Source organism: Oncorhynchus clarkii, chromosome 15 (genome assembly GCF_045791955.1).
Source record: "Oncorhynchus clarkii lewisi isolate Uvic-CL-2024 chromosome 15, UVic_Ocla_1.0, whole genome shotgun sequence".
Classification (NCBI taxonomy): Eukaryota; Metazoa; Chordata; class Actinopteri; order Salmoniformes; family Salmonidae; genus Oncorhynchus; species Oncorhynchus clarkii.
The window spans coordinates 14,637,996-14,658,760 of record NC_092161.1 but is presented as its reverse complement, the minus strand read 5'-3'; the positions used below and the strand labels follow the sequence as shown (position 1 = coordinate 14,658,760).

Sequence of the window (20,765 nt, the reverse complement as noted above, 5' to 3'; positions counted from 1 at the left end):
GGTCACATACACATGGTTAGCAGATGTTATTGGTCACATTCACATGGTTAGCAGATGTTATTGGTCACATTCACATGGTTAGCAGATGTTATTGGTCACATTCGCATGGTTAGCAGATGTTATTGGTCACATGGTTAGCAGATGTTATTGGTCACATGGTTAGCAGATGTTATTGGTCACATTCACATGGTTAGCAGATGTTAATGGTCACATACACATGGTTAGCAGATGTTAATGCGAGTGTAGCGAAATGCTTGTGCTTCTAGTTCCCTACAGTGCAGTAATATCTAACAAGTGATCTAACAATTCCCCAACAACTACTTAATACCCACACATTCAAGGTAGCATCAAATAATGTAGCTTAATGTAGTCAGTTGTCTTATTTTAACATTAATGTCTGGTAAAGAATTCTGTTTTTGAATGGTATTAGACCATCATCTGAAATGACCTTATCGGTATATAAATAGTGGATTGTCTTCAACAATCTTGTAAGTTAGGAGCTGTGTTGTATTGTGTAGATGATGGTATGATTTGAGGAGTAGTCTAAGAGTTTATGCAGTATGTGATCCCCACCCCCCCTCTCAGGCACAAAGCACTCTTGTTCCTCTTGTGAATGTGTGCTGCCAACAGCCATTCAGCCTTTTGTGGGGTGATGGGGGCCTCTCTCTCTCTCTCTCTCTTCTTCTCCCCACAACCACCACCACCATCCCAGGGGTCACTAAGGGGCAGGGGCAGAGTTTATCCCGTGTGTGTGTGTGTGTGTGTGTGTGTGTGTGTGTGTGTGTGTGTGTGTGTGTGTGTGTGTGTGTGTGTGTGTGTGTGTGTGTAAAATCAATGAAATAGCAGCAACAACAAACAGAGAAATAGAAGGACATGTGATGGAGTCACATGGATATGTATGGGGCCTCTCCAGTTTTCAACCCTGTATGAAAAGATGTGTGTTGTGATGGAAGAATGTGTGAGTCATCAGATTTCTTCCTGTTATTCTGGGTCAGCTGCAGGACTGACATACTGAGTGTGTGTTTAATATGTATGTGTGTTTGTGTGTGTTTAATATCTGTGTGTGTGTGTTTAATACCTGGGTGTGTGTGTTTAATACCTGTGTGTGTGTGTTTAATACCTGTGTGTGTGTGTTTAATACCTGTGTGTGTGTGTGTGTGTGTGTGTGTGTGTGTGTGTGTGTGTGTGTGTTTAATACGTGTGTGTGTGTGTGTGTTTAATACCTGTGTGTGTGTGTGTGTTTAATACCTGTGTGTGTGTGTGTGTGTGTGTGTGTGTTTAATACCTGTGTGTGTGTGTGTGTGTGTGTGTGTTTAATACCTGTGTGTGTGTGTGTGTGTGTTTAATACATGGGTGTGTGTGTTTAATACCTGTGTGTGTGTTTAATACCGGTGTGTGTTTAATACCTGTGTGTGTGTGTTTAATACCTGGGTGTATGTGTGTGTGTTTAATACCTGGGTGTGTCTGTTTAATACCTGGGTGTGTGTGTGTTTAATACCTGGGTGTGTGTGTGTTTAATACCTGGGTGTGTGTGTGTTTAATACCTGGGTGTGTGTGTGTGTGTGTGTTTAATACCTGGGTGTGTGTGTGTGTCTGTTTAATACCTGTGTGTGTGTGTGTGTGTTTAATACCTGTGTGTGTGTGTGTGTTTAATACCTGGGTGTGTGTGTTTAATACCTGTGTGTGTGTGTGTTTAATACCTGTGTGTGTGTGTTTTCATACCTGGGTGTGTGTGTGTGTTTAATACCTGGGTGTGTGTGTTTAATACCTGGGTGTGTCTGTTTAATACCTGGGTGTGTGTGTGTTTAATACCTGGGTGTGTGTGTGTTTAATACCTGGGTGTGTGTGTGTGTGTTTAATACCTGGGTGTGTGTGTGTGTTTAATACCTGGGTGTGTGTGTGTGTTTAATACCTGGGTGTGTGTGTGTGTGTGTTTAATACCTGGGTGTGTGTGTTTAATACCTGTGTGTGTGTGTGTGTTTAATACCTGGGTGTGTGTGTGTGTTTAATACCTGTGTGTGTGTGTGTGTGTGTTTAATACCTGGGTGTGTCTGTTTAATACCTGTGTGTGTGTGTGTGTGTTTAATACCTGGGTGTGTGTGTGTGTTTAATACCTGTGTGTGTGTGTGTGTGTTTAATACCTGGGTGTGTCTGTTTAATACCTGGGTGTGTGTGTGTGTTTAATACCTGGGTGTGTCTGTTTAATACCTGGGTGTGTGTGTGTGTTTAATACCTGGGTGTGTGTGTTTAATACCCGTGTGTATGTGTGTTTAATATGTGTTTGTTTGTTTGTCTTTAGTGTGTGTGTGTGTCTTTAATATCTGGGTGTGTGTGTTTAATGTGTGTGTGTGTGTGTTTTAATACCTAGGTGTGTGTGTAATATTTTTGGGTGTGTTTAATATGTGTATACATGCTGAATGCTTGTTATTGCTCTGATTTGATCAAGCCCACTCATTCATGGCATCAATCACTACTTTTCTGCAGACTTATAAACACCAGACAATGAGAACTTTACTTCCATGGTTATGAAAAATTATCATAGTGATGATGATGATGATGTCTCTCTTTGTAGGTGCATTCTCCAGTGGTGACGTGTCATCGGGGGCGGGACCTGTTGCTATGGGTGGCGCTAACTCTGAGTTGCAGCAGCCGACACCCTCACTAGCCCCTCCCACTCCCCTCACTGCCACAGCCCCCTTGACCAGCACAGCCTCCTCCCATGTGAGCAGACACACACACATAAACACACACACGCCACCACACACACACACATACACACCACCACACACACACACACATACATACATACACACATACATACAGTGGGGCAAAAAAGTATTTAATCAGCCACCAATTGTGCAAGTTCTCCCACTTAAAAAGATGAGAGAGGCCTGTAATTTTCATCATAGGTACACTTCAACTATGACAGACAAAATGAGAGAAAAGAAATCCAGAAAATCACATTGTAGGATTTTTTATGAATTTATTTGCAAATTATGGTGGAAAATAAGTATTTGGTCAATAACAAAAGTTTATCTCAATACTTTGTTATATACCCTTTGTTGGCAATGACAGAGGTCAAAAGTTTTCTGTAAGTCTTCACAAGGTTTTCACACACTGTTGCTGGTATTTTGGCCCATTCCTCCATGCAGATCTCCTCTAGAGCAGTGATTTTTTGGGGCTGTTGCTGGGCAACACGGACTTTCAACTCTTTCCAAAGATTTTCTATGGGGTTGAGATCTGGAGACTGACTAGGCCACTCCAGGACCTTGAAATGCTTCTTACGAAGCCACTCCTTCATTGCCCGGGTGGTGTGTTTGGGATCATTGTCATGCTGAAAGACCCAGCCACGTTTCATCTTCAATGCCCTTGCTGATGGAAGGAGATTTTCACTCAAATTCTCACGATACATGGCCCCATTCATTCTTTCCTTTACACGGATCAGTCGTCCTAGTCCCTTTGCAGAAAAACAGCCCCAAAGCATGATGTTTCCACCCCCATGCTTCACAGTAGGTATGGTGTTCTTTAGATGCAACTCCGCATTCTTTGTCCTCCAAACACGACGAGTTGAGTTTTTACCAAAAAGTTCTGTTTTGGTTTCATCTGACCATATGACATTCTCCAAATCTTCTTCTGGATCATCCAAATGCTCTCTAGCAAACTTCAGACGGGCCTGGACATGTACTGGCTTAAGCAGGGGGACACGTCTGGCACTGCATGATTTGGGTCCCTGGCGGCGTAGTGTGTTACTGATGGTAGGCTTTGTTACTTTGGTCCCAGCTCTCTGCAGGTCATTCACTAGGTCCCCTCGTGTGGTTCTGGGATTTTTGCTCACCGTTCTTGTGATCATTTTGACCCCACGGGGTGAGATCTTGCGTGGAGCCCCAGATCGAGGGAGATTATCAGTGGTTTTGTATGTCTTCCATTTCCTAATAATTGCTCCCACAGTTGATTTCTTCAAACCAAGCTGCTTACCTATTGCAGATTCAGTCTTCCCAGCCTGGTGCAGGTCTACAATTTGTTTCTGGTGTCCTTTGACAGCTCTTTGGTCTTGGCCATAGTGGAGTTTGGATTGTGACTGTTTGAGGTTGTGGACAGGTGTCTTTTATACTGATAACAAGTTAAAACAGGTGCCATTAATACAGGTAACGAGTGGAGGACAGAGGAGCCTCTTAAAGAAGTTGTTACAGGTCTGTGAGAGCCAGAAATCTTGCTTGTTTGTAGGTGACCAAATACTTATTTTCCACCATCATTTGCAAATAAATTCATTAAAAATCCTACAATGTGATTTTCTAGAATTTTTTTTCTCATTTTGTCTGTCATAGTTGAAGTGTACCTATGATGAAAATTACAGGCCTTGTTATGTTGGTCCCAGCTCTCTGCAGGTCATTCACTAGGTCCCCCCGTGTGGTTCTGGGATTTTTGCTCACCGTTCTTGTGATCATTTTGACCCCACGGGGTGAGATCTTGCGTGGAGCCCCAGATCGAGGGAGATTATTGCACAATTGGTGGCTGACTAAATATTTTTTTGCCCCACTGTACATACATACATACACAGGCATGCACACACACACACACACACATACACACCACCATACACACCACCAGACACCACACACATACACACCACCAGACACCACACATACACACCACCAGACACCACACACATACACACCACCACACACACACACCACACACACATACACACCACCGCACACCACACACGAACACCACACACACATACACACCACCAGACACCACACACATACACACCACACACACACAGACTAGACCTGTACTGAGCAGTCAGATCAACGTTAATGTCAGAGACATACAAGTTAAATAAAGTTCTGGAAAGCATGAGAGACAGGTTTCATATCTAACATCCTGACCACCCCCCCATCTCTGACCCCTGACCTCCTAGCTGGTCCTCTTTCCAAATGAGCAGGGGCTCTTTTTCTCTCTCTCTCTGCCCAGTTTTACCCCTCTGCTCGACCCCCCTCTCTCTGCCCGGTTGCCGGGCTTTATTGGCCTGGGAAACATATGTTTACATTGCCAAAGCAAATGAAATGGATAAGAAACAAAAGTGAAATAAACAAAACAAAATCACAGTTAACCTTACACTCCAACAGAATAGAGACATTTCAAATGTCATATTATGTATATATACAGTGTTGTAACGATGTGCAAATAGTTCAAGTTCAAAGGGGAAATAAATAAACATAAATATGGGTTGTATTTACAATGGTGTTTGTTCTTCACTGGTTGACCTTTTCTTGTGGCAACAGGTCACAAAATCGTGCTGCTGTAATGGCACACTGTGGTATTTCACCGAATAGATATGGGAGTTTATAAAAATTGGGTTTATTTTCAAATTCTTTGTTGATCTGTGTAATCTGAGGGTAAATATGTGTCTCTAATATGGTCATACATTTGGCAGGAGGTTAGGAAGTGCAGCTCAGTTTCCACCTCATTTTGTGGGCAGTGTGCACATAGCCTGTCTTCTCTTGAGAGCCAGGTCTGCCTTACGGCAGCCTTTCTCAATAGCAAGGCCATGCTCACTGAGTCTGTACATAGTCAAAGCTTTCCTTAATTTTGGGTCAGTCACAGTGGTCAGGTATTCTGTCACTGTGTACTCTCTGTTTAGGGACAAATAACATTCTAGTTTGCTCTGTTTTTTGTTAATTATTTCCAATGTGTCAAGTAATTCTCTTTTTGTTTTCTCATGATTTGGTCTAATTGTGGTCTAATTGTGTTGCTGTCCTGGGGCTCTGTGGGGTCTGTTTGTGTTTGTGAACAGAGCCCCAGGACCAGCTTGCTTAGGGGACTCTTCTCCAGGATAATCTCTCTGTAGGTGATGGCTTTGTTATGGAAGGTTTGGGAATCGCTTCCTTTTAGGTGGTTGTAGAATTTAGCGTCTCTTTTCTGGATTTGGATAATTAGCGGTTATTGGCCTAATTCTGCTCTACATGCATTATTTGGTGTTTTACGTTCTACACGGATTATGTTTTTGCAGAAATCTGCATGCAGAGTCTCAATTTGGTGTTTGTCCCATTTTGTAAATTCTTGGTTGGTGAGTGGACCCCAGACCTCACAACCATAAAAGGCAATGGGTTCTATAACTGATTCAAGTACACTGCTCAAAAAAATAAAGGGAACACTTAAACAACACAATGTAACTCCAAGTCAATCACACTTCTGTGAAATCAAACTGTCCACTTAGGAAGCAACACTGATTGACAATAAATTTCACATGCTGTTGTGCAAATGGAATAGACAACAGGGGGAAATTATAGGCAATTAGCAAGACACCCCCAATAAAGGAGTGGTTCTGCAGGTGGTGACCACAGACCACCTCTCAGTTCCTATGCTTCCTGGCTGATGTTTTGGTCACTTTTGAATGCTGGCGGTGCTTTCACTCTAGTGGTAGCATGAGACAGAGTCTACAACCCACACAAGTGGCTCAGGTAGTGCAGCTCATCCAGGATGAAACATCAATGCGAGCTCTGGCAAGAAGGTTTGCTGTGTCTGTCAGCGTAGTGTCCAGAGCATGGAGGCGCTACCAGGAGACAGGCCAGTAACTCAGGAGACGTGGAGGAGGCCGTAGGAGGGCAACAACCCAGCAGCAGGACCGCTACCTCCGCCTTTGTGCAAGGAGGGGCACTGCCAGAGCCCTGCAAAATGACCTCTAGCAGGCCACAAATGTGCATGTGTCTGCTCAAACGGTCAGAAACAGACTCCATGAGGGTGGTATAAGGGCCTGACGTCCACAGGTGGGGGTTATGCTTACAGCCCAACACTGTGCAGGAACTTTTGGCATTTGCCAGAGAACACCAAGATTGGCAAATTCGCCACTGGCGCCTTGTGCTCTTCACAGGTGAAAGCAGGTTCACACTGAGCACATGTGACAGACATTACAGAGTCTGGAGATGCCGTGGAGAACGTTCTGCTGCCTGCAACATCCTCCAGCATGACCGGTTTGGAGGTGGGTCAGTCATGGTGTGGGTTGGCATTTCTTTGGTGGGCCGCACAGCCCTCCATGTGCTCGCCAGTGGTAGCCTGACTGCCATTAGGTACCGAGATGAGATCCTCAGACCCCTTGTGAGACCATATGCTGGTGCGTTCCTCCTAATGCAAGACAATGCTAGACCTCATGTGGCTGTAGTGTGTCAGCAGTTCCTGCAAGAGGAAGGCATTGATGCTATGGACTGGCCCGCCCATTCCCCAGACCTGAATCCAATTGAGCACATCTGGGACATCATGTCTCGCTCCATCCACCAACGCCACGTTGCACCACAGACTGTCCAGGAGTTGGCGGATGCTTTAGTCCAGGTCTGGGAGGAGATCCCTCAGGTGACCATCCGCCACCTCATCAGGAGCATGCCCAGGCATTGTAGGGAGGTCATACAGGCACGTGGAGGCCCCATACACTACTGAGCCTCATTTTGACTTGTTTTAAGGACATTACATCAAAGTTGGTTCAGGCTGTAGTGTGGTTTTCCACTTTAATTTTTAGTGTGACTCCAAATCCAGACCTCCATGGGTTGATACATTTGATTTCCATTGATAATTTTTGTGTGATTTTGTTGTCAGCACATTCAACTATGTAAAGAAAAAAGTATTTAATAAGAATATTTCATTCAGATCTAGATGTTATTTTTGTGTTCCCTTTGTTTTTTTGAGCAGTGTATTTTTGCCAGATCCTACATTGAAGGCCCTTCTTGCCTTGTCTCTCAGATTGTTCACAGCTTTGTGGAAGTTACCTGTTGCGCTGATGTTTAGACAGAGGTATGTATAGTTTGTGTGCTTTAGGGCAACGGTGCCTAGATGGAATTTGTATTTGTGGTCCTGGCTACTAGACCTTTTTTGGAACACCATTATTTTTGTCTTACTGAGATTTACTGTCAGGGCCCAGGACTGACAGAATCTGTGCAGAAGATCTAGGTGCTGCTTTAGGCCCTCTCTGCTTTCCCCTGATCTGACAGGCACTATGGAGGAGTAAAAGGGATCCAATTCTACCAGTCACCCTTCTGGTCCCAACACACACATTCTCCCCTCTCATACATAGCGGAGAGGAGGCCCAGGGTAGCAGGACATCATGTCTATTTACTACCTGTGGAGGACAGAAAGCTGCTCCATGCACAGTGTGTCTGTCTCCCCAAGTCACCAACTGCATCCAGTCATCCCCATGTATTGTAACTGAGTGTCTCTCTCCTGTAGGTGAGTGGGTTACCAGGTCTAGTGTTCAACATGGCTCCCTCCCACATGTTTGGAAACCGACTCAACCCCAACTCTGCCATGGCTGCTCTCATCGCACAGTCTGAGGCTTCCCCCACAGGTTGGCACTAACGTGTGTGTGTGTGTGTGTGATCATGGATAAGTCACGGTCTACAGAGAGTCCAGAGGACACCACACCCACTGACTGACTCCTCCCACTGACACACTGCTTAGGTTACGGCACACACACGCACGCATACACACACACACACACACACACACACACACACACACACACACACGCACACACACACCACACAGCAGTGCCGGGTTAGAGAGAAGGATTGACTGTGTGGGATGTGATGACCGGTCTACTTGTGGAGGTAGGTGGACATAGGAGGAGTAGGGCTGGGTGATATGGGCAAAATATCATATCACAATATTTTTCACATTTTTGACAGTATTTTAGGTTTTTGAATATTAAATGCTGTACATATGCTTTCTGAGTATCTCATGACCCTAGGGTGGCAACACATAAATTATAAGTGATTCCAAACAAACAAAATGATTTTCATCATTTTCATCAATATCTGTATTTTCTGCACTTTTGTCATTATTTCCACGCTGACAGGCAGCATGATATGGGCAAAAATATAGGCTTAGTTAATTGGTGAACTGTTGAAATCATGGAAATATAATGATTATTTGAATTCTATACTTGAAATATAGTGAGCTGAACCTTGAATACATTGTTGTTTGACATGAAAACAAATGAATAAGCCAGTGAGTAATTATTGACCGGGTAGGAACCAAAGTGTTGGTCAGTGTTTCCAGGTTACCCTAATTTAGATGTTACATTACATGTTTTCTTACTTCATGTAGCTAGCTAGCTGGCCAACATATTAATGCTTTGCTTATTCCTCTCTATACCGTTGCACAAGCATGCTTATCAAAGCCTACACCAGCACTGGTAGCAGGCAGTATTAGCTAACTAGCTACGTTTGCTGTGACTCTTAGCTGGCCATCTAGCTAGCTAGCTAAATGTACTCACTAGTGATTAGCATTAGCAGCTAACACAAATTATTTTAGCAACATCTTGCTCAGAAAAGACAAACTTTTAGTTTGCAGACAGTAAGATACAGACCTGGGCCCTGACAGTAAATCTCAGTAAGACAAAAATAAGGGTGTTCCAAAAAAGGTCCAGTCACCAGCACCACAAATATAAATTCCATCTAGACACCGTTGCCCTACAGCACACAAACTATACATACCTCGGCCTAAACATCAGCACCACATGTAACTTCAACAAAGCTGTGAACAATATTGAGAGACAAGGCAAGAAGGGCCTTCAATGCCATCAAAAGGAACATAAAATTAGAAATACTAATTAGGATCTGGCAAAAAATACTTGAATCAGTTATAGAACCCATTGCCCTTTATGGTTGTGAGGTCTGGGGTCCACTCACCAACCAAGAATTCACGAAATGGGACAAACACCTAATTGAGTCTCTGCATGCAGAAATCTGCAAAAAATATCCTCCGTGTACAACGTAAAACACCAAATAATGCATGTAGAGCAGAATTAGGCCAATAACCGCTAATTATCCAAATCCAGAAAAGAGCCGTTAAATTCTATAACCACCTAAAAGGAAGCGATTCCCAAACCTTCCATAACAAAGCCATCACCTACAGAGAGATGAACCTGGAGAAGAGTCCCCTAAGCAAGCTGGTCCTGGGGCTCTGTTCACAAACAAACAGAGCCCCAGGACAGCAACACAATTAGACCTTTCCAAATCATGAGAAAACAGAAAGATAATTACTTGACACATTGGAAATAATTAACAAAAAAACAGAGCAAACTAGAATGCTATTTGTCCCTAAACAGAGAGTACACAGTGACAGAATACCTGACTAACACTTTTCAGCCCGGATTTGAACCCAATCTAACGTCTCTGGAGAGACCTGAAAATAGCTGTGCTGCGACGTTCTCCATCCAACCTGACAGAGCTTGAGAGGATCTGCAGAGAAGAATGGGAGAAACTCCCCAAATAGAGTTGTGCCAAGCTTGTAGCGTCATACCCAAAAAGTCGCGAGGCTGTAATCACTGCAACAAAGTACTGAGTAAAGGGTGTGAATACTTATGTAAATGTAGTATTTCTGTTATTTATTTGTAAATCATTTTTGCTTTGACATTATGGGGTATTGTATGTAGATGAGGATTTAAAAAAAAAAAAATCAATTTTAGAATCATCCTGCAACGTAACATAATGTGGAACAAGTCAAGGGGTTTGAATACTTTCAGAATGCACTGTACACACACTAATAGTGTATAGAACGCTTCTAGAATGCACTGTACACACACTAATAGTGTATAGAACGCTTCTAGAATGCACTGTACACACTAATAGTGTAAGGAATGCTTCTAGAATGCACTGTACACACACTAATAGTGTATAGAACGCTTCTAGAATGCACTGTACACACTAATAGTGTAAGGAATGCTTCTAGAATGCACTGTACACACACTAATAGTGTATAGAACGCTTCTAGAATGCACTGTACACACTAATAGTGTAAGGAATGCTTCTAGAATGCACTGTACACACACTAATAGTGTATAGAACGCTTCTAGAATGCACTGTACACACTAATAGTGTAAGGAATGCTTCTAGAATGCACTGTACACACACTAATAGTGTATAGAACGCTTCTAGAATGCACTGTACACACTAATAGTGTAAGGAATGCTTCTAGAATGCACTGTACACACACTAATAGTGTATAGAACGCTTCTAGAATGCACTGTACACACACTAATAGTGTATAGAACGCTTCTAGAATGCACTGTACACACTAATAGTGTATAGAACGCTTCTAGAATGCACTGTACACACACTAATAGTGTATAGAACGCTTCTAGAATGCACTGTACACACTAATAGTGTATAGAACGCTTCTAGAATGCACTGTACACACACTAGTAGTGTATAGAACGCTTCTAGAATGCACTGTACACACACTAATAGTGTATAGAACGCTTCTAGAATGCACTGTACACACTAATAGTGTATAGAACGCTTCTAGAATGCACTGTACACACACTAGTAGTGTATAGAACGCTTCTAGAATGCACTGTACACACTAATAGTGTATAGAACGCTTCTAGAATGCACTGTACACACTAATAGTGTATAGAACGCTTCTAGAATGCACTGTACACACTAATAATGTATAGAACGCTTCTAGAATGCACTGTACACACTAATAGTGTATAGAACGCTTCTAGAATGCACTGTACACACTAATAATGTATAGAACGCTTCTAGAATGCACTGTACACACTAATAGTGTATAGAACGCTTCTAGAATGCACTGTACACACTAATAGTGTAAGGAATGCTTCTAGAATGCACTGTACACACTAATAGTGTAAGGAATGCTTCTAGAATGCACTGTACACACACTAGTAGTGTATAGAACGCTTCTAGAAAGCAGCATGTCAGCAACATTGTTCCAGCCATCTGACCATGCTGTGTGAACAGCAACCAAGTGCTCGTGACTCTGTGGTCGAGCAACTGCTCTCTCCTTGAGTGACAGGGGGCAGGGCTTGGTGTGGTTAGAGAGAGAGGGGTAGAGAGAGAGAGGGGTAGAGAGAGAGAGGGGTAGAGAGAGAGAGGGGTAGAGAGAGAGAGGGGTAGAGAGACAGAGAGGGGTAGAGAGACAGAGAGGGGTAGAGAGACAGAGCGGGGTAGAGAGAGAGGGGTAGAGAGAGAGAGGGGTAGAGAGAGAGAGGTAGAGAGAGAGGGGTAGAGAGAGAGAGGGGTAGAGAGACAGAGCGGGGTAGAGAGAGAGGGGTAGAGAGAGAGGGGTAGAGAGAGAGAGGGGTAGAGAGAGAGAGGGGGGTAGAGAGAGAGAGAGGGGTAGATAGAGAGAGGGGTAGAGAGAGAGAGGGGTAGAGAGAGAGAGGGGTAGAGAGAGAGAGGGGTAGAGAGAGAGAGGGGTAGAGAGAGAGAGGGGTAGAGAGAGAGAGAGGGGTAGAGAGAGAGAGAGGGGTAGAGAGAGAGAGGGGTAGAGAGAGAGAGGGGTAGAGAGAGAGGTGACTCAAGTAGAAAACGGAGTAACCTATAAGAACTGACATACACCGGAGTAGCGTATCACATTTAACAAGGCAAAGATTGAAATACTGTTACAAAAGGTGAAGAACAAACTGAAAGTGGTCTGTGCATCAATACTGGTATATAATAAATACGGTACACCACCCAGCCCTAAGGGGGAGGAGTGGGAGAAAGGGGTGAGTCAAGTGTTTTCTGGTGTTTCAGTATCGCCTGCAGCCATTGGTCCTCCCTGACCTATAGGGGTTAACTATAATGTGACTGGGTTGTGTGTGTGGGGGTGTTTTTGCTTTTGAATGACAGGCAGGAAAGGTGAAGAAGAGAGTTAAAAGGGGGTCAAATAGGAGTTGAGATTGACTGTCGGAAGTGGAGACCAGCGCATGTCAAGTCCCGTATACTATTGTGCTGTGTTAGCCTGTGCGCTGTGTTAGTCTGTGCGCTGTGTTAGCCTGTGCGCTGTGTTAGCCTGTGCGCTGTGTTAGCGTGTGCGCTGTGTTAGCCTGTGTGCTGTGTTAGCCTGTGTGCTGTGTTAGCCTGTGCGCTGTGTTAGCCTGTGCGCTGTGTTAGCCTGTGCGCTGTGTTAGCCTGTGCGCTGTGTTAGCCTGTGCGCTGTGTTAGCCTGTGTGCTGTCTTAGCCTGTGTGCTGTGTTAGCCTGTGCGCTGTGTTAGCCTGTGCGCTGTGTTAGCCTGTGCGCGCTGTGTTAGCCTGTGCGCGCTGTGTTAGCCTGTGCGCGCTGTGTTAGCTTGTGCGCGCTGTGTTAGCCTGTGCGCTGTGTTAGCCTGTGTGCTGTCTTAGCCTGTGTGCTGTGTTAGCCTGTGTGCTGTGTTAGCCTGTGCGCGCTGTGTTAGCCTGTGCGCGCTGTGTTAGCCTGTGCGCGCTGTGTTAGCCTGTGCGCTGTGTTTGCCTGTGCGCTGTGTTAGCCTGTGCGCTGTGTTAGCCTGTGCGCGCTGTGTTAGCCTGTGTGCTGTGTTAGCCTGTGCGCTGTGTTAGCCTGTGCGCGCTGTGTTAGCCTGTGCGCGCTGTGTTAGCCTGTGCGCGCTGTGTTAGCCTGTGCGCTGTGTTAGCCTGTGCGCTGTGTTAGCCTGTGCGCTGTGTTAGCCTGTGCGCTGTGTTAGCCTGTGCGCTGTGTTAGCCTGTGCGCTGTGTTAGCCTGTGCGCTGTGTTAGCCTGTGCGCTGTGTTAGCGTGTGAGATTCATTACTCTTTGCAAGGAAAATGAACGTCTGGCCTGGGAGGGAGGGAGATACTATCACAGTTGTAAGTGTGTTATTTACTGTGTGTAGATCAGGATGTTGGAGATGGAAACAGTGTTGGAGCTCAGGGCTTCCCCAGACGAGCCTCTCCCAAGACCACCCTCTCTCCACAGTGAGTACACACACATTCCCCCTATTCCCGGTGAACCCATATTTACATTCCACACAAAATACCCTCCACCCATCCCTCTTTCTCTCTCTCTCTCTCTCTCTCTCTCTCTCTCTCTCTCTCTCTCTCTCTCTCTACCCCCCTCTCTCTCTCCACCCAGCCCTCCCTCTCTCCACCCATCCCCTCCTCTCTCTCACCCCCCCTCTCTTTCTCTCCATCCATCCTCCCCCCTCTCTCTCCACCAATCCACCTCCTCTCTTTCTCTCCACCCATCCTCCCCCTCTCTCTACCATCCCCCTCTCCTGTCTTCCCCTCCGCTGGTCCCTCGTGTGGGGGGGGGGTCTTTCTCCCTCCCTCCCACAAACACACACACGCTGGTCTCCCCCCTCCTTTTCTGGTCTCTTCTGTGAGTGTGTGATGGTGGGAAACGTCCTTCAGCTCTGCGCTTGCTTTTCTTTTTTTTTACAAAGATAGTTTGCCTTTTCTCAGTTTTTCTGCCAACAAGCGCGTGTGGGGATGTCTGGGAAAGGGATGTGTGTGTGTGGAGGAATGGGTGTTTGACACTGCAGCTTTTACACTTTGTGGGATGGATAGTTGAACTCGACAAGGTTGGTTGCTTACTACTGTAAATATTTATGGTATTTTTTTACTGTATAAATAGCAAATAGATGTAGTACTGTGTATAACTGAATAATGGAGGTATTTTAAGAAGTTTCCTTCAGTATGCTCCAAACATTTACTAGCTGAATTTTTCCAATAAGAATGCTCTTTTTGTGCGTGTGTGCGTGTGTGCGTGCGTGTGTGTGTGCGCGTGTGTGTGTGCGTGTGTGTGTGCGTGCGTGTGTGTGTGCGTGCGTGTGTGTGTGCGTGCGTGTGTGTGTGTGCGCGTGTGCGTGCGCGCGTGTGTGCGCGCGTACGCGTGTGTGTGCGTGCGCGTGTGTGTGTGCGCGTGTGTGCGTGTGCGTGCGTGCGTGTGTGCGTGCGTGTGTGTGTGTGTGCGTGCGTGTGTGTGCGTGCGTGTGTGCGTGCGCACTAGGAAGTGAGATGGAATGGTAAAAATGCTCTCCCTCCCTCCCTCAGTTGCTTATTCCTGAACAGTGAAGTTCTCTCCTAGCTCTCTTTTTCCTCCCTCTTTCTCTCTCACACATCAGAGTGTGTCTAAACTCACACAGAGTGATTTACTGCACCAGGGGTACTACACACACACACACTCTTTCTCTCCCATACACACACACACACACACACACACACCACTCTGCTCACTCTCTCATTCTCTCTGTTTCTCTCTCTCTCTCTTTGTGTTTCTCTCTCTGTTTCTCTCTCTGTGTTTCTCTCTCTCTGTTTCTCTCTCTGTGTTTCTCTCTCTCTGTTTCTCTCTCTGTCTTTCTCTCTCTCTGTGTTTCTCTCTCTCTGTTTCTCTCTCTGTCTTTCTCTCTCTCTGTTTCTCTCTCTCTGTTTCTCTCTCTCTCTCTTTCTCTCTCTTTGTGTTTCTCTCTCTCTGTTTCTCTCTCTCTCTTTCTCTCTCTCTGTTTCTCTCTCTGTGTTTCTCTCTCTCTGTTTCTCTCTCTCTCTTTCTCTCTCTCTGTTTCTCTCTCTGTGTTTCTCTCTCTGTGTTTCTCTCTGTGTTTCTCTCTGTGTTTCTCTCTCTGTGTTTCTCTCTGTGTTTCTCTCTCTCTGTGTTTCTCTCTCTCTGTGTTTCTCTCTCTCTGTTTCTCTCTCTGTGTTTCTCTCTCTCTGTTTCTCTCTCTCTCTTTCTCTCTGTTTCTCTCTCTGTGTTTCTCTCTCTGTGTTTCTCTCTCTGTGTTTCTCTCTGTGTTTCTCTCTCTTTCTCTCTCTCTGTGTTTCTCTCTCTCTGTGTTTCTCTCTCTGTTTCTCTTTCTCTCTCTTTGTGTTTCTCTCTCTGTGTTTCTCTCTCTCTGTGTTTCTCTCTCTGTTTCTCTTTCTCTCTCTGTGTTTCTCTCTCTGTTTCTCTTTCTCTCTCTTTGTGTTTCTCTCTCTGTGTTTCTCTCTCTGTGTTTCTCTCTGTGTTTCTCTCTCTTTCTCTCTCTCTGTGTTTCTCTCTCTCTGGTGTTTCTCTCTCTCTGTTTCTCTCTCTCTGTGTTTCTCTCTCTGTGTTTCTCTCTCTCTCTTTCTCTCTCTGGTGTTTCTCTGTCTCTAACATATTTAGTTGGCAAACATTAGAAGTGAATTTCAAGTCTAACTTGATCACTGCTCTAGACGCTGCTCAACAGTGAATCGTCAGGTCATGAAACTTCAGTTTGCACTTTGTAAACAAGTATACCATGTGACTGGCTAAATTACATTTTTGTGAATACTAAAATATATACTTCTGACTGTTTTGAAAATCCTACCTTTCAATACCACGATATACTGTACGGTATACCGCCCAAGCACACCCTGTAACAACACGTTGATTTGGTTTGACATTCTTCATGTTTGTTTCGTGTTATGTGTTTAATCTCCTTTACTCTTCACCTCTCTCTCTCCCCCAAACCCTCCTCTCTCTCCCCCAAACCCTCCTCTCTCTCCCCCAAACCCTCCCTCTCATCCTCCAGTTCTCCTCTAGCTGGGCTACAGATCCGGTATGACCCAGGGTCAGCGTCAGGGTTAGGGGGGTTAGGTTCAGGTCATGGAGGCGGGGGGGACACCTCTATAGAACAGCTGCTGGAGAGACAGTGGAGTGATGGACAACAGCTCCTACTGCAGCAGGGAGCACAGGGAGATGGTGAGCACACACACCTACATGACTTCATCAGATCTAATCTACTCACCTATATTTCATTGTTTGGATAATTCAATTGTATTGGTTTAATATGGTCTCCTCTCTGTGTGTGGTAGTGTTGGGGTTGTTGAAGTCCCTCCACCAGCTGCAACAGGAGAACAGTATTGTATTGGTTTAATATCTCTGTGTGTGGTAGTGTTGGGGTTGTTGAAGTCCCTCTACCAGCTGCAACAGGAGAACAGTATTGTATTGGTTTAATATCTCTGTGTGTGGTAGTGTTGGGGTTGTTGAAGTCCCTCCACCAGCTGCAACAGGAGAACAGTATTGTATTGGTTTAATATCTCTGTGTGTGGTAGTGTTGGGGTTGTTGAAGTCCCTCTACCAGCTGCAACAGGAGAACAGTATTGTATTGGTTTAATATCTCTGTGTGTGGTAGTGTTGGGGTTGTTGAAGTCCCTCCACCAGCTGCAACAGGAGAACAGTATTGTATTGGTTTAATATGGTCTCCTCTCTGTGTGTGGTAGTGTTGGGGTTGTTGAAGTCCCTCCACCAGCTGCAACAGGAGAACAGTATTGTATTGGTTTAATATCTCTGTGTGTGGTAGTGTTGGGGTTGTTGAAGTCCCTCCACCAGCTGCAACAGGAGAACAGTATTGTATTGGTTTAATATGGTCTCCTCTCTGTGTGTGGTAGTGTTGGGGTTGTTGAAGTCCCTCCACCAGCTGCAACAGGAGAACAGTATTGTATTGGTTTAATATCTCTGTGTGTGGTAGTGTTGGGGTTGTTGAAGTCCCTCCACCAGCTGCAACAGGAGAACAGTATTGTATTGGTTTAATATGGTCTCCTCTCTGTGTGTGGTAGTGTTGGGGTTGTTGAAGTCCCTCTACCAGCTGCAACAGGAGAACAGTATTGTATTGGTTTAATATCTCTGTGTGTGGTAGTGTTGGGGTTGTTGAAGTCCCTCCACCAGCTGCAACAGGAGAACAGTATTGTATTGGTTTAATATCTCTGTGTGTGGTAGTGTTGGGGTTGTTGAAGTCCCTCTACCAGCTGCAACAGGAGAACAGTATTGTATTGGTTTAATATCTCTGTGTGTGGTAGTGTTGGGGTTGTTGAAGTCCCTCTACCAGCTGCAACAGGAGAACAGTATTGTATTGGTTTAATATCTCTGTGTGTGGTAGTGTTGGGGTTGTTGAAGTCCCTCCACCAGCTGCAACAGGAGAACAGTATTGTATTGGTTTAATATGGTCTCCTCTCTGTGTGTGGTAGTGTTGGGGTTGTTGAAGTCCCTCTACCAGCTGCAACAGGAGAACAGTATTGTATTGTTTTAATATGGTCTCCTCTCTGTGTGTGGTAGTGTTGGGGTTGTTGAAGTCCCTCCACCAGCTGCAACAGGAGAACAGTATTGTATTGGTTTAATATCTCTGTGTGTGGTAGTGTTGGGGTTGTTGAAGTCCCTCCACCAGCTGCAACAGGAGAACAGTATTGTATTGGTTTAATATGGTCTCCTCTCTGTGTGTGGTAGTGTTGGGGTTGTTGAAGTCCCTCCACCAGCTGCAACAGGAGAACAGTATTGTATTGGTTTAATATCTCTGTGTGTGGTAGTGTTGGGGTTGTTGAAGTCCCTCCACCAGCTGCAACAGGAGAACAGTATTGTATTGGTTTAATATGGTCTCCTCTCTGTGTGTGGTAGTGTTGGGGTTGTTGAAGTCCCTCCACCAGCTGCAACAGGAGAACAGTATTGTATTGGTTTAATATCTCTGTGTGTGGTAGTGTTGGGGTTGTTGAAGTCCCTCTACCAGCTGCAGCAGGAGAACAGGCGTCTAGAAGACCAGATTAAAACTCTGACCATGAAGAAAGAACGACTGCAGCTCCTGTCAGCTCAGCTGTCTGTGCCTTTCACCCCTTCTGCTGCTGCCCAAGGTACACACACACACCCCCTAACCTCACCCTGACATACACACTGTCACTCTCACTGTCTGACTGTGTGATGTTGTGTGTTTCAGATGTGAAGGGTGACTCCTCTCTACCTGCTCAGGTAAGGCAGCACCATTACCCAGCTAGATGCTGTCGTTACACTGGTTATGCTGTCGTTACACTGGTTATGCTGTCGTTACACTGGTTATGCTGTCGTTACACACTGGTTATGCTGTCGTTACACACTGGTTATGCTGTCGTTACACACTGGTTATGCTGTCGTTACACTGGTTATGCTGTCATTACACACTGGTTATGCTGTCATTGCACACTAGTTATGCTGTCATTACACACTGGTTATGCTGTCGTTACACACTGGTTATGCTGTCATTGCACACTAGTTACGCTGTCATTACACACTGGTTATGCTGTCGTTACACACTGGTTATGCTGTCGTTACACACTGATTATGCTGTCATTACACACTGGTTATGCTGTCATTACACACTGGTTATGCTGTCGTTACACTGGTTATGCTGTCATTGCACACTAGTTAAGCTGTCATTACACACTAGTTATGCTGTCATTACACACTGGTTATGCTGTCGTTACACACTGGTTATGCTGTCATTACACACTGGTTATGCTGTCATTGCACACTAGTTATGCTGTCGTTACACACTGGTTATGCTGTCGTTACACACTGGTTATGCTGTCATTACACACTGGTTATGCTGTCGTTACACTGGTTATGCTGTCATTACACACTGGTTATGCTGTCATTGCACACTAGTTATGCTGTCGTTACACACTGGTTATGCTGTCGTTACACACTGGTTATGCTGTCGTTACACACTGGTTATGCTGTCGTTACACACTAGTTATGCTGTCGTTACACACTGGTTATGCTGTCGTTACACTGGCTATGCTGTCGTTACACACTAGTTATGCTGTCGTTACACACTGGTTATGCTGTCGTTACACTGGTTATGCTGTTGTTACACACTGGTTATGCTGTCGTTACACACTGGTTATGCTGTCGTTACACACTGGTTATGCTGTCGTTACACTGGTTATGCTGTCGTTACACACTGGTTATGCTGTCGTTATACACTGGTTATGCTGTCGTTACACACTGGTTATGCTGTCGTTACACACTGGTTATGCTGTCGTTACACTGGTTATGCTGTCGTTACACTGGTTATGCTGTCGTTACACACTGGTTATGCTGTCATTGCACACTAGTTATGCTGTTATGCTGTCATTACACACTGGTTATGCTGTCGTTGCACACTTGTTATGCTGTCATTGCACACTGGTTATGCTGTCGTTACACACTGGTTATGCTGTCGTTGCACACTGGTTATACTGTCGTTACACACTGGTTATGCTGTCTTTACACACTAGTTATGCTGTCATTATACACTAGTTATGCTGTCATTACACACTAATTATGCTGTTATGCTGTCATTACACACTAGTTATGCTGTCATTACACACTAGTTATGCTGTCATTACACACTAGTTATGCTGTCATTGCACACTAGTTATGCTGTCATTGCACACTAGTTATGCTGTCATTACACACTGGTTATGCTGTTATGCTGTCATTACACACTAGTTATGCTGTCATTACACACTAGTTATGCTGTCATTGCACACTAGTTATGCTGTCATTATACACTAGTTATGCTGTCATTACACACTAATTATGCTGTTATGCTGTCATTACACACTGGTTATGCTGTCATTGCACACTAGTTATGCTGTCATTGCACACTAGTTATGCTGTCATTACACACTGGTTATGCTGTCATTACACACTAATTATGCTGTTATGCTGTCATTGCACACTAGTTATGCTGTCATTACACACTAATTATGCTGTTATGCTGTCATTGCACACTAGTTATGCTGTCATTACACACTAATTATGCTGTTATGCTGTCATTACACACTAGTTATGCTGTCATTACACACTAATTATGCTGTTATGCTGTCATTACACACTAGTTATGCTGTCATTACACACTTGTTATGCTGTCATTACACACTAATTATGATGTTATGCTGTCGTTACACACTGGTTATGCTGTCATTACACACTTGTTATGCTGTCATTGCACACTAGTTATGCTGTCATTACACACTAGTTATGCTGTCATTGCACACTAGTTATGCTGTCATTGCACACTGGTTATGCTGTCATTATACACTAGTTATGCTGTCATTACACACTAATTATGCTGTTATGCTGTCATTACACACTGGTTATGCTGTCATTGCACACTGGTTATGCTGATATTGCACACTGGTTATGCTGGTATTGGTAAACAAAGCTCTTTCTCTGTCTCTCTCGCAGGATAGTGTGTCGTGTGGCCGCAGTAGTGGTGGCTCTACCTCTTCTCTCTCCACCCCCCCCTCCATCTCCCACAG

At 44.7% G+C, this 20,765-nt stretch overlaps 1 protein-coding gene across 4 annotated transcripts in view; it reads left to right on the top strand.

Annotated features, from left to right (window-relative positions):
- LOC139366928 (protein AF-10-like) overlaps positions 1 to 20,765 on the top strand; it is a 71,138-nt gene that overhangs the window by 45,542 nt on the left and 4,831 nt on the right. For all 4 annotated transcript variants that reach the window (XR_011626820.1, XM_071104685.1, XM_071104683.1 and 1 more), the window contains 7 exons: positions 2,573 to 2,721; positions 8,221 to 8,338; positions 13,613 to 13,694; positions 16,247 to 16,416; positions 18,186 to 18,335; positions 18,419 to 18,450; positions 20,692 to 20,765. The exon at positions 20,692 to 20,765 is cut by the window's right edge and continues 204 nt beyond it. Coding sequence is in view for 3 of the 4 variants with exons in the window: in XM_071104685.1 (XP_070960786.1) it covers positions 2,573 to 2,721; positions 8,221 to 8,338; positions 13,613 to 13,694; positions 16,247 to 16,416; positions 18,186 to 18,335; positions 18,419 to 18,450; positions 20,692 to 20,765 (775 nt within the window). In the remaining variant the exon portion in view is untranslated. The remainder of the gene's footprint in view (positions 1 to 2,572; positions 2,722 to 8,220; positions 8,339 to 13,612; positions 13,695 to 16,246; positions 16,417 to 18,185; positions 18,336 to 18,418; positions 18,451 to 20,691) is intronic.